Below are 14340 nucleotides of genomic sequence, written 5' to 3'. Positions count from 1 at the left end.
GCCCGCAGCCCCGGAGGCCGGACCGCGGTGCGGGCGAGCCTCGGCTCGACCGGCGGTGGCCCGGCGCCGCCGCGCGAGCGGCGCCACCGCAAGCTCTCGCTGCCGGTGATCCCGCAGCAGCAGAGCCTGACGTTCCCGATCACACGCGCCGGGTTGTCCCGGGGCCTGGCGACGACCGCCTGGGTCGGCGAGCCCAGCTGCCTGGCCTACCTGCAGGGCAAGGAGCAGCCGGCTGTCATCAACTATCACGGCAGTCAGTTCCTGACTGGCAGAGGTAAGCGCTTGCCTGGCGGTGCGCCGCCGACCGAGGCTAATGACGCTTCTTGCTTGCCCTCGCGAGTGAGCTCAGATGAACGCCGTGGCGATTTGTCGACGGAGCGCGGCCTCCGTGGGCGGTGCTGATGGCCGAGAGGGCCGCCAGCACCGCCGCGTACTTTTGGTCGGCCGCGGCTTCCGGAATGCGTTGACGGTGATCGAAGTCTTTAATGTGCGGCGCTCCAGCCTTTTTAATGCGGACGTGGAGGCCGTTAATCGATTCGACAAGTGACTGCTTTGTGTTGACGACCTTCCCAATGAGGGACTCGGCCTTTGTCCCGGACAACGTGATCGTTCTTCACAATGACGTTGGACAGATCTGGTCCTACTGACAGTCTTCCGGGTGCCGAAAGGCAACTGGAGGGCCATGACCAGGCTTTCTCTCTTTCTCTCTTGCCTGGTCGTTGTGTCAGGTGTCGACTTCGGGTCTGACTGTAGGACGTCCGGTGCCTCCCGTGCGCGTAGGCCCCTGTTCGGTGTGGAGACCCCGCGTCGGTCGGTCCAATCAGCTGACAGCCCCCTCCCCGATTGGCCCACGGCCGCCGTCAAATACCGCACGCCCAGCGCTCACACACTCTGACTGATGGCTGGTCCGTACATGGATTGGATGAATAGAGGAATGAGGTATGCCGGCTGCGGTGCCTCGCGGTGCCCTTGTACGAAACTCAGCCGCGCATCTGTCAGTGTCCCACCTCGCGCGGCATTAGTCAGCCGCTTATAGTCAGCGCTGATACGCTGGGCATGTGCTAATCATTTGTCTGAATCGCGTCCCGTGCAGGCTCATTCCCTGGATGGTTGACTGAGATGTCCACGGACCGTGGTTGAACGGGCATTCTCCTACGAGAGCGCGGGGCTCCATTTTCACTGCGCCGGCTGTTTATAGCGAAGAAAAACGTCACACTTGCATTTTCATGGCCATGCGGTCGGCATACTTCAGCATATTTCGACATTAAAATTAGTATGGAAGACAAGCAGCATTACAGTTATAACGGTTGCAGCGTTTGTGAATAAAACATGTGTGTTTTGATGCATGTCGGGTGCATTTCGTGCTCCTCGTAACTGCGCCTTTCCACAGTGCTAACTGCTTTTTGCGTCGGGTTTTGCATGCTATTACATTATGTGCCACATGTGCAGGGGGTGCCTCAACGCGGCCAGACATTGATAATATGGTTTTTGTGATGTATGCTCCTCCGATGAAAGATAAACAGGGCTATATTGTATGCCATCGTATTATCGCTTTCATCGATGCGTGCAATGGCAATACTGGACAATGCGTTGCTTTCGTTGCGCATGATGACAAGCAGCCAACCGTCCGGTTCGGTGTTTTCATATAAACCGGTGCATCCTAACAAGATCAATGCTTGGATGCATTGGTCGTAACAACAGTATGTGTAACTTACAAACATCTTGGGTGCTCTTCAATCTGCAGGCCGCAGACACACATACGTGTGTAGCAAAGAAATGTATGCTTGTAAGGCATGTGAGAATTAGGAAGACTAGGGTAACTCGACTTTTATTGCCCTGACGCGTAACTGGCACGGGCCGACCAGTGTTCATTTGTCACCAGGTCTGCGGCAGGCGCGGTTGTGTGTCCCACGTCCGGTGGATGTAGTCGCTGCCCGGTTCGCAGTTATGGTGTCTGTGACGCGAACCCCGCCGACGGGCCGCGTGGGGGGGGGGGGGGGCACCGCCGAGCTGTGTGTCCTGACCCCTGGACAGGGGGGGGGGGCACGGCCGCCGGCCGGTTCTCTTGGGCACGATGAGCTGTGTGACCTGACCCCTGGACAGGGACTCGGGCCACGGCCACCGGCCAGCTATCGTGGACACGGTGAGCTGTGTGACCTGACCCCTGGACAGGGACTCGGGCCGCGGCCACCGGCCAGCTCTCGTGGACACGGTGAGCTGCGTGACCTGACCCCTGGGCAGGGGCTCGGGCCGCGGCCGCCGGCCGGTTCTCGTGGGCACGGTGAGCTGTGTGACCTGACCCCTGGACCGAGGCTCGGGCCGCGGCCGCCGGCCGGCTCTCGTGGGCACGGCGTGTGGCTGGGAGCGCGGCCTTACCCGGGGCTCTGCCGCCCTCCGCAGTGGACCAGTTCGGCCAGGGACGGCCGGTTAACGCGGTCAGAGTCGCGGCCGCCTCCCCAGCGCTGCCCTGAAACTGTCTGGGCCCCTCCGGCCCCTGTGCCCAGTGGGCCTGCAGACTGTGACAGCCAGCGTCCCAATCGTAACGACGGATCGCTGCCAGGGACGGCGGACTTGGCAAAGGGGCATTGAAGCGAGCGTTTATTAGAGCAAGCCTCCAAGTTAGGAAAACTGTTGAATCTGGAGTTGAAACCTGAACCTGAAACTGAACCCTGCCGGGTCTCCTGAAAATAAATGGGCCAAAAGCCGTCTTTTTTCTAGATCTGCAGACATCACACCGCCATGGACCGCCGCGGTCCTTTTGGCATCAGTATGCCGGACCTAATTATTTACTACCAGAGCCAAACGTAACCCGAACTCGGCATTGCCCCAGCTACCATCGAAATGAAGGATGACGACGTAATCGGTCCAAAGCTATGCATTAAACGGGAGCTATCGGATCTACGCCTAAGTGTGTGCAACCAACTGCTATTCTGTTTCGCTTATCATCGCGCAAGATACTTAGCACGTTGTCAGCCACAAACGTATAGCCAACGGCATTGTGAAAACCGTCACTTCATACAATCGCTTGTTTATTCCCGGCTGATTGAACGGTCATTTGATAGCCATTGGATTGCGGGGCCTTTTTCTATTATTCTTGATGTTGACTAACAAAGGTTATATTGCTGCATTTTAAAGGCAATTGTCGCGGCTCCCGTGTGCAATTTTTTGGCAATATGCTCTCTTCCAAAAATAGATTCCGCTGTCCAGGATTTGTAGTTTTGAAATCGGGTATTCTTGTGTTTGAAAGGAAATGATATACTTAACGACGTCCTGTGTTAAGCCATTATTGCGGCACAGAGTGAACGTAATCGGCGAGCAGAACTACCACTGTCAGCGGGAGAGGGGGAGGGGGGAGGGGGGGGGGGTTGCGCTCGCCACCTTCAGAGCAGGCCGTGCGTGGGACACCCAATAGACGCCTTGTCCCAATAAGATGTGTCGTGGCTCATGTCCTCAGGGCCCACGTAATCCAATCCACGGCCAAATTTCGCTCACCGCCCACCTAGCCTTTACCGCCTGACAACAACCTCTTCTGGCGTGCGGGGTGCGGGGCCTCTCCCAAGCACGTTCTGCCGTGATGGTGCGCGCCGCAGAAGGCCACCGCTCCGCAGCCCTTGCCGTGGCGGTTACCAGGCTGCCAACTCCCGAACAGCGCGCCCCCCCCCCCCCCGCCCCCCCTCCCGCCCGCCCCTCTCTTCCTGAGCGCGGGGTGGCAGAGGGTGGAGCAGGAGAGAGAGCGGGGCTCTCGGCGCCTCCATGGCCTCTAGGTTAGCAGTGTTCGTTCGATATTCATAGGGCGCAGTACGTTCGTTCTTCCACGCCTGTTTTCCGCTGTTCGCTCCCAACAGCTGGCAAATGAAGCCGCTTGCGGCGAAGGATTGTGCCGGCTGACATGACTGACCCCGCTCCGACTGACCTGACTGACCCCGCCCCGGCGGACCTGACTGACCCCGCTCCGACTGACCTGACTGACCCCGCTTCGACTGGCCTGACTGACCCCGCCCCGGCGGACCTGACTGACCCCGCTTTGACTGGCCTGACCGACCCCGATCCGACTGACCTGACCGGCCCCGCTCTGACTGACCTGACTGATCTCGCTCCGGCTGACCTGATTGACCTCGCTCGAACTGACTTGACTGGCTCCGCTTCGACTGACCTGACTGACACGCTTTGACTGACCTGACTGATCTCGCTCCGGCTGACCTGACTGGCCTCGCTCTAGCTGACCTGACTGCCCCAATCCAGCTGGCCTGACTCACCACACTCCAGCTGACCTGACTGAACTCGCTCCGGCTGACCTGACTGACCCCGCTCCAGCTGACCTGACTGACCCCGCTCCGGCTGACCTGACTGACCCCGCTCCGACCGCCCCGCCAGAAGCCGGGTCGTCCCGCGCACGAGGCGCCTCAAGCCGGCGATTGGCCGCCGCGATTGGCTGTGGCGAGGCCGACAGCCCAGCCGCCACTGCGAAGCCGAGATTAATTCACTGTTTACGGAGGCAGGGCGGGCTTGGCCGCCCCAGAACCTGCACTCGCCCGGCGTGGCTACCGGGAAAACAACTGACGGAGACAAAGCGGCCGGCGCGGAAGGCAAACAGCTTCGCCGCGCCGGTGCGGCCGAACGACGGAAATATTGACCCGTGAGAACCGCTTTGAAGTAACGGGCGATTCACTGAGAAGCTTAGCCTATGTCACGTCAGAGGGACGAGCTGACGCCTGCTAGGCTTCGACTCCTAAGCGTCAGCGATGCGTGGATTGTCGTTTGTAAGCGCATTATGATTCACAGGACATCCCATGCAAGGGATAGTACACGCCGATGTCAGGTGACACGTCGATGTTGTCATCAGGCGAGTGACGTCAAGGCTAGGCGAAGCTGTCACGTCCAGTATGGGTGCTGTCCATCCTCTTTGCTCTCCTGTACACCGACCTGAGAACCCTGTGCAACGGCTAACGGCCGTCCACCGCTGGCAGCTGTGGCTAGTCTTCACGCCGACCCTTTGAGGATCTGCTGAACAGCCTTTTGCGGATAGGCAGAGAGCATGCTTGGTCCGCCAGGATTGGAGGCCGCCTCGCTCGGACACGACAGTCCTCCGGAGCTGGCGGACCGGTGGCAAGCCCCCGCGCGTCACCGAGCCGGCCCGGCATCGGCTGCGCCAGGGACTGGTCAGCCCGGCCGTGGCATGGTACGGCCGACGCCGGGCGTCGCGACCGGAGCCGGTCGCGATCGGGGTCAACCGGCCGCCGGGCCGGGCCGGGCCGACCGAGACGCGTGCGCCGGCTTGTCGCGCCGGGTGGCGCGCCGCCGTCAACGTACGGGGTGGCGCCGGCGCGCGTCAGTCGCCCGTCTCCGATCCCCGGCCCTGCTGGCCGGGGATCGGAGACGTGACCCTGTGACCATGTGCTGCGGCGATCGATTCCCCGGATACGGAGTTTTCGTTGCCTCCATTAGGTTGGCTGTTTCGAGGTGGTTTGAGATGCATTTGTTTATGAAGGTGATCATGACTGCTACCTATTATCAGCGATGGTGCTTCAATCATCCTTGCTGGTACAATTAACACCGAACTACAATAAGTGAAGTGGGTGGTGTCATCGGTGGTGGCAATGAAGTCGCTTCCACCGGAAAGTATCACGGACCGCTAGGTGTCACGTGACCAAGCAGCGCCGAGCGGCGCGACCGTGCCGCGGATGACTGGGGCGTCCCTGCGCCGCAGGAGAAGGCCATGACGGGCTCCGGCGCCGACAGGGGCGGCGCGCCGCTCCCACGCGGACCGACTCCGGGGCCGGGCGCGCCACCCGCTCACCTTCCGCGTCCGCCCCACACCGCCGCCTTCGAGATACCGGCCACAGGCGGCGGCCGACGCGGCGTGGCATAACTGACGCGCGACGAATTTGCGGCGCATGGCGATGGGGCGGCGGTGACGGACGTGCGCGCCGGATGGCAGCCGGACGTAGCGGGCATGCCGTGACCCCGAGCTGGCCCGCATATCGGAGGTCAGCGGAAGGTCGACGCCAACGCCAGCCACCGTCCGGGGTCACCTCGCGGCTGGGCCATCGGCTGGGAGTGCTCGACTGGATGGCGGTGGCGATGGCGGTCACGACATGACCGCATCCGCTCCCTCGCGCGGTCACGACCTGACTGCATCCGCTCCCTCGCGCGGTCACGACCTGACTGCATCCGCTCCCTCGCGCGGTCACGACATGACTGCATCCGCTCCCTCGGGCGGTCACGACATGACTGCATCCGCTCCCTCGCGCGGTCACGACCTGACTGCATCCGCTCCTTCGCGCGGTCACGACCTGACTGCATCCGCTCCCTCGGGCGGTCACGACATGACTGCATCCGCTCCCTCGGGCGGTCACGACATGACTGCATCCGCTCCCTCGCGCGGTCACGACATGACTGCATCCGCTCCCTCGGGCGGTCACGACATGACTGCATCCGCTCCCTCGGGCGGTCACGACATGACTGCATCCACTCCCTCGGGCGGTCACGACATGACTGCATCCGCTCCCTCGGGCGGTCACGACATGACTGCATCCGCTCCCTCGGGCGGTCACGACATGACTGCATCCGCTCCCTCGGGCGGTCACGACCTGACTGCATCCACTCCCTCGGGCGGTCACGACATGACTGCATCCGCTCCCTCGCGCGGTCACGACCTGACTGCATCCGCTCCCTCGGGCGGTCACGACATGACTGCATCCGCTCCCTCGGGCGGTCACGACATGACTGCATCCGCTCCCTCGGGCGGTCACGACATGACTGCATCCACTCCCTCGGGCGGTCACGACATGACTGCATCCGCTCCCTCGGGCGGTCACGACATGACTGCATCCACTCCCTCGCGCCAGTGACGGCTGACCGGCAACCTTTTGAGCCGTCCGGTGTTTAACGCATTGTTCCGTATGAATGCTGTAAAGACTACTGCATGTGGTGCGTCGGCAACTAAGTAAAGCGCTATGCATCTTTGTCATGGACTCATTTGGGAGTAGAGTCAGTCGGAACTGGGCCAACTGCCTCTGGTCATGCGCTCAAAGGTGAGTGGGTGCCTGTCTGAGCTGGGCCAGGTGTGAGCGGGTGCCTGTCTGAGCTGGGCCAGGTGTGAGCGGGTGCCTGTCTGAGCTGGGCCAGGTGTGAGCGGGTGCCTATCTGAGCTGGGCCAGGTGTGAGCGGGTGACAGTCTGAACCGGGCCAGGTGTGAGCGGGTGCCTGTCTGAACCGGGCCAAGTGTGAGATTTGACCTAGAGTGGTACCGTGTCGCGCTGGGAACTGCCGGACTACGGTGGAGCGTCGGACCCGCGCCTCCCCAGCCCATGGTTCGGTTAGGACACCAAACTGCGCTGCGTCGTGCGAAGCCTGCAGTTACCGGTCAGCACAGCGTGTGCCTGGGGTTAAGTAAGCATGGCGTATGGGAGTTGTCGCTCATCCCACGTCTGTCAATCTGCAGTGGCGTGTTAGGGGCAAATTCACGTGAGAATAAGCGACGGGACGGGCCAGCACAATGAAGAACAGACGGCAGCGTTCCCTAGCTCTTTCCAAATGTCCATGGTGTTACTGATGGCGCCACGGCCTCTACTCGACGCCGTCGCCAACACTGCCCATGGTGTTACTGATGGAGCAGCAGCCTCTACTCGACGCCGTCGCCAACACTGTCCATGGTGTTACTGATGCGCCCAGCCTTCGCCGTCGGCTTGCTAACTTGCGGCCAGCAGTCCCGGCTGCTACGCTGATCAGTCACACCCGACTGGCTGACCGACCTGAAAGCTCAGACTTGATACTGGCTGACTGACCATGATAGGAAGCCATGTGGAGAGGCGAAGTGCGACCTTGCCTGCACTTTGCCTGCCTTCAGTGGCGACTTCCGTCACACATCGCTTTCTTGTTCAAAGGCAAATTTTTCCGTGACGCTATATTTATAATTTTATAGTTGCAACACCGTCGTCCACTATCGCCATTAGCAGCACCAAGAAGTGTTATGGCTTGGTGGGGCCCACTTGGCACCATCCTTTGGCGCTTTGCCGAAATAAAAGCAGCTCTTCGACTCACTTTCCCAAGTCATTAAACTTGTGCCCGAGCTTATTGACTAGTAACTTCCCTTTCAACTTAGAACTCGTGTTCTCTGGATGCAGCGTTTTAGGCGTCCCAGGTCTTTCCAGCCACGCTCCACCCAGCAGCCGCAGAACGTATTCGACGTGAATGCACTTTCCGGAGTATTGAGGTCAGACCCGGATGGCGGTGGTCGTCAGCCAAACCCCAGCCGTGCATGGCTAGCGGCCGGCTGACCTCCTGTTGAGGGCAGGCTCAGTTCGGCACGTGACAAATGAAATGTATGTTTACATCAGTCAGCTAACAACTGCCATTTTGGTACATTTTTGGTACATTTTTAGGCATCACGATAAGGTTGTTTAACAACCTAAAATGTTTGGCTAAGTTAAGTAGTTCAATTTCCTTTGCCTTGTTAAATGCTTCTATAAAGGAGATAACACACGAGGGGCTTTGCTTGCCCGTCGCATTGAACAGTCGTCCTCATTTCGAAAATGCGCAATTGAGTAAACCATGCTATAATGGTGAATTGCGAGCGTAGTGCAATAGCTTTGTCGTGCTGGTTTCTCGCATACATTTTCGTACGTGCGGAAAACCACTTACAGGCACAAGTCTACTGTCATTATCCCAAAGACTGCAGCCAGAATAAGACGACCTTGTGGACCTGCCATCTGGGTTTGCAGCCCAGAATGGCGATAAGAAGGTTTGCGACAAGGCGTCTGCAATCCTGACTATTATGTCAAGCCATACAACGCGAGCCGAACCGCAGTGTTCACTCTCACCCGGTGAGCGAAGGCAGCGTTCACTCTCACCCGGTGATCTAAGTCAGCGCTTACTCTCATCTGGTGAGCTAAGTCAGCGCTTCCTCTCATTTGGTGAGCAAGGTCAGCGCGATGCGGCCGGCAAGCGTAAACAAAGCCAGTGCCGCGTTGTCCGCCCCGCCAGTCAGGCGGGCATTTAAATTTTATCCCCATTCGGGTGTCCACCGAACGGCCGAGAAAGCGTGGCCGCCCCCACCTGCGGGGTGGGCTCGCTGGCCGGCCGAGGTCACCCGACACATCGACGTGCTCAGTCCTCCTGTGCGGCCCCAGTCCGGGCGTCGTGAGAACGGTACAGCTTGCCGTACTTCGACAGCTATTCACATTGTGGGGCGCGCCAACGCCAGCCCGGCAGGCGGCTTTCAATAACAGCTGACAGCCAATCAGCTGACTGGCGGCCGTTGTTTGTGTGCGGGGTACGTGCTGTATGCTGCGTCGCGTGCGCATTTGTCGTTTTTTAGAACGGATGATTATCGCATCGTTTCAGCAACAAGGTTGGCACGCGCCCATAGCGCCAGGATCAGCTCAATCGTCAGGAAAGGAACGTTCCGAGGGTATGCCTACACAATCTAACATCCTGATCGAACCAATTCGTTGTAGCGGAGGCCTCATTGTTGGATTAAGACAGGTCTTTGTTAAGTCCGGTTTAACTGAAGCCCGTGACAAAAAGCGCGAGACTCCCGGGCTTCACTGTCAGTCTTACTTCAGCAGCTGATATGCGCGCGATACTTCTTACAAAGGAAATGGAGGAACTTCTGCCAGGGCACGAAATGCTGTTGACATTCTGCATTTCCAAACGCGTTCAGACCAGTCATCGTCTTATGGTCGTGGTGATGTGTGCTGAATTATCATAAAATACTTTTTTCTGCGGTGCGTCCGCTTTTGCAGGGCGTCAGTGAATCTACAAAACATGGATGTGGTAACCATGGGTGGGTCTGCTCTCTATGCAGTTAAGAAGAGCATTATCTGTGCCGCCAACAGCACATAGACGGAATGCATTCACTTTGTTCAAGCTGAAGTGTGTGAAGTGATATTAGGTCGTGCATTCCAGCAGAGCGGTGTTTGTGTTGATTTCGTCATCAACGAGGGGCGTCAGCTCCCAACAGTTTACTTTCGGATGCAAACGGCACTCAGCCTTGGCCGAGACGCCCGGCATAGATCACCAGGCTTGGCCGCCAGTGAATTGCTTTGCGAGCTTGAGCCGCAGCTCGAGTCATGGCTGGGACACGGAGCTGCTGGCTCAGCGGCCCTGCGGCCCGACGTTTTGGGAAACGACCGGGGGCCCGCCGTGTCATGAAACAGGCAGCTCCTGAGCACAGGGGAAACGGGATGGCGGCACACGTTCTGAAATGTCCCCTCCACAGACGCCGTTTGCTTAGAATGCTACCTCCGACACTATCAAGTTTGTTCTCGAACGCACTTCAAACGTGAATAGGCTGCACATGCCCATATTCAGGAACGGATAATAGCTGGCGTGTTATTGCCGACCACATATGTATTTTCCCTCTGGTTTCTAAACACTTTCTTATGAGTTCCGTGCACTTTGTGACTCGGAACAAAGTTGTGAACACAACGCATGCCGTAGAGTTCCGCTGCATCCCGCTATATCGTCCATGAAAAAGCTTCTGACCCGGCCGTTGTTTCCATTACTGAAGCTGTGCATAGCGGCGCTGTCAAACGTTCCCGACCATCGCGTGCGCTATACTCGGAGTATTTTCAGCGACATCCAGCAATAGCGCGTGCCGGGGACCCTGTTTCTGACGGTAAGCAGCACTCGCAGCTCCGTGGAGGTGCGCTCCCGTAAAAGCCTCACGTTTGGCCCTTATTGTAAACAGTGATTACGGGCTGCGAATGTGCATATGTTAGGTGGCGCTCCGTCCCAGTGAAAAGCGGGAGCTGCTAGCCTGGGCTCAGCTGGATAGCACGCCACTGCCGACTAACAGGGCTAATCGTTCTCTATGTAGATGAGGGCGCCACTTTGCATTGGCTGAAGCCGCGCCAGATTTCGAATGTCGGAAGCCTTTGCCATATGCGGCGAGTAAATGGGAATGGTTAGCTATAGTTCCGGACGAAATTTCGCGTCCGTTCTCTGTTTTCGGTCCGCTTCGAATGTGGCATTTGCTGTCACCTATGGCTGATCCTCTGTCTATCTGGAAATACAGCATTCACTGACCTCGCTTATTATTCGTTATACAGCCACAGCAGCCGGAATAAATAACGCTAATAACAGCTTTTAACAGACTTTATTGTGATTTATCTTAAAACGAGAGACCGTGTAGGTCGTGTTCGCTGCCGTGCAAAAATTTTGTTATCCACAATAACGTTACGTCTAACAATAATCTACAGGCAAGAGCGATGCGGGTGCTTTCAATTCTGTTATGCTGTTTTAAAAAATTAAAAGAATGTGACAGTTATGTCAAGGACATTGTTGAAGCAAGCAATGGGCATTAGGTTTATTGATAAAAACGATGGCGTTTCTGCCAGCAGCCTGCACAGTTCTCCTGCGTATGTCATACTTTCCGACACTGCAACCGCGGCCAAGGTATATTAATTTAAAATGGGAGATAGACGGGGATTGGGAATGCAAATTGGAGGCACGGAAGGGGAAACTACTTTTGCATCAGTAAACAGATAACGTGACGAAAAAACGCCGTGACTCTACTGCGAGTTTTACCCCGACCGTTACAGGCATCATCGTGAGACGTCCCGGCCAGGCACAAAAAGACCTGATGTGCTATGCTGTCAAGCGATACATTTTTATTGATGCCAAAACAACCAAAATTGGCGTGCGACTGGATGTAACAAAGAACCATATCATATTTACCTTGGATGTTAGGTCTTATACCTAGGTATGCATACAACCCAAAATCATCCGCCATAATTTGTCCTGAAGTGTTCCATGGGTCAAGAAACCCAAGTGTGCTAGTAAGAAGCCTTTTCCAGAAGCGTTTGTAAATAACATATGCTTTGATCTGGAATCTAAGAAGATGTAGACAGTTGTATTGGATAATCCCTCGGAAAGAGCAGGTTTGTCACTTGAACTAGCTGCTGAAACCAGGGTCTTCACAAAGTTGGGATGTGTGAAGTACATAATGGTTAGACTAGAATTCAACGGTAGCAAAGTTAAACGGCGGGGAATACTAGTGTTAGCAAGTTGAGTGATATTGCGGTGCAATAATTTTCCTATCCAGCTTGATTTATTACGCATTGTGATAAGCTTCGTTTTATCATTCCTACGATACCTTGTCATCCGAGTGATGCGGCCAGAAGTGACATGGAATGGTATCAGGTGACCTTATATTCCCCGTGGACCCAAATGCAGATATTCTCTGAGTTGAGCCAACATGACCAGGCAGATGTATGGAATAGCGTGGCGAAAACGTATTTTACCTGGTTTTACCCGATCAGCCAAGCCAACCGAGAGAGATGCCTGAAGATGAATTGAGTACAAAGTTACACCGTACGCACGGATTTGCTCTTCTGTTACTTGTGCGTATCGGGTGTGCCAGAGGTGGAGGATCAGAGGACAGACTCCCACCTCTCCCCCGCTTCGAAAGGTGACGAAACCAGCGAACCGGCTGAGGTTACAGACACTTCACGGACCAGAGAACTCTGCTGGTGTTCCGCCAGTTAGTGATACCACTGCGCTCTATGGCCAAGGGTTATAATTGCTGAAAGTTTTTGTTATAGCTATTTGGTAACCGCCCTGTGAGAGCAAGACAAATTGAACGTGTTGTGACCTCAATACCGAGCCCTCATTCTTGTGCCGCTCTGTGCCATACAGCTCATCGTGCGTTGCAAACCACGTGACACGTTTTGCTATCGGCATGTCGGAAATGTGTTCCAGAGGAAAGTATTTATATGTATCGTTCGCTATGCACATGTTCTGTTTCATTGTGTGAATGATGGAAACGATGAAGCATGTTGTATTACGTTTTAGCCTTATCTCGTCTTATATAATGTTGCTGCCATTGTGCTTGTTGTGTACAATTGCCCCGGCAAGTAGCCAAACTTTTCCTCAAGAGTGTGGTAAAGTGTCAAATTTTCTCTATAATCCTGCGAATTTGGACAAATTCTTGTGAAACCATCCGGTATGTAGTGTAAACCTCTTGGCTCAGGGGCATAACCCCCTTGACTCCCCTTCTTGCACGCGATCCTGCTTTTCACAAGTTACGAATAGATTTTATCGTCCAACCCCTCCAGATGCATTCTTAACTCCGCGTTTTGCATTCTAAACTCACTCCAAAATGCATTCTAAGCTCCGTTTCCGCTTCCGAGACCACGTACTGACGCTTCACCATTCTGGGGCCGATGGAAATGCTTTTGGGAACAAACAGATACGGTTGGCGAATGGAACGACTAGATCATGTATTATTCATAGTTCTCTTTTCCACCCGATGCCACTGTTGATGGCTAGCAAGTGCAGAACTTTTTTAGTTTGTTTCAAAAACCGAATTGTTCGCCCCTTCGGCGAAGTTGACTCGTGTATGAGCGGAGTTAACCATGCTATAATCGGAACGAAAACGTGGTTATCCTCTGACACTTGTAGCTCCAATGACCTAGATCGTGGTCCCTTTCAGACGGTGGCGGCATACGACGACATCTTGCGGAACATCGTGGAACTGGGCGCCAGCTGCCTAAGGTAAGCAGAGACATCTAGCGTCAAAAGTAACTGAACTGACACCTAGCGGAACACTGCTGTACTGCGGGTTTGGTCCATGCCGTTATAGATGGTATCGGAAGGAATCCCAGGCAGACGCCGAAATGTCTGAGCCGCGTGTGTGCTCGTTAGCTTTCAATACAATTTTGTGCATTGGTAAGGAGTCCACATCTTAACCAATCTTATTATTTGACAAGCTTCGGTGGATGAGATATGCAAACATCGCTGCGGCGCGACATCAAGGTAATGAAACTAGGAACTGATGAGAGAGAAGAGGGAGAGAGAGGGAGAGAGAGATAGAGAGGGAGGGAGGGGAGCGGGAGGGGAAGAGGGAGAGGGAGAGGGAGAGGGAGAGGGAGAGGGAGAGGGAGAGGGAGAGGGAGAGGATAGGGAGAGAATATCATATATCTGTGTGTGTATACGCACATAAATTGACAGGCAATCATAATAAAACATACATAACATACAAACATATGACAGTAATCATAATAAAACTTTGTCTGCAACATAAATAGCGCCATGCACTTGATGCATAGGCCATACGATTGATAATTAGCAGTGGTATCACATTCATTTCATCCCTACAGAAGGTGGTCGTGACGTATGCTGCGTCCGATTGAATGGATTCCGGTCAGAAATATTCATCTTCTGGATATGCTACATACAATGTATTGGGCATGGTCTAAACATGCGCTTCAACATGCGTGTGGAAACACTTTCAACATCAACATTCCGTGCGTATTCTGGGTCCAGTCTCTGTATACTAGAACACCTCTTGAGGCGCCGGCTCGGCTCGGCGGCAGGCGTTCTCAGACCCGCAGT

At 55.6% G+C, this 14340-nt stretch overlaps 1 protein-coding gene across 1 annotated transcript in view; it reads left to right on the top strand.

Annotated features, from left to right (window-relative positions):
- The window catches only part of LOC119098059 (pleckstrin homology domain-containing family G member 5), a gene marked incomplete in the record, with an annotated part of 243696 nt that overhangs the window by 134322 nt on the left and 95034 nt on the right, over positions 1-14340 (top strand). Inside the window, 1 exon segment of the mRNA XM_037220987.1 lies at positions 13439-13500. Coding sequence (XP_037076882.1) covers positions 13439-13500 — 62 coding nt within the window.

This window comes from Pollicipes pollicipes, unplaced genomic scaffold, assembly GCF_011947565.3.
Source record: "Pollicipes pollicipes isolate AB1234 unplaced genomic scaffold, Ppol_2.1 Scaffold_4740;HRSCAF=5597_pilon_pilon_pilon, whole genome shotgun sequence".
Taxonomy (NCBI): domain Eukaryota; kingdom Metazoa; phylum Arthropoda; class Thecostraca; order Pollicipedomorpha; family Pollicipedidae; genus Pollicipes; species Pollicipes pollicipes.
The sequence above is the reverse complement of the archived record's forward strand: the minus strand, read 5'-3'. Positions and strand labels throughout refer to the sequence as shown.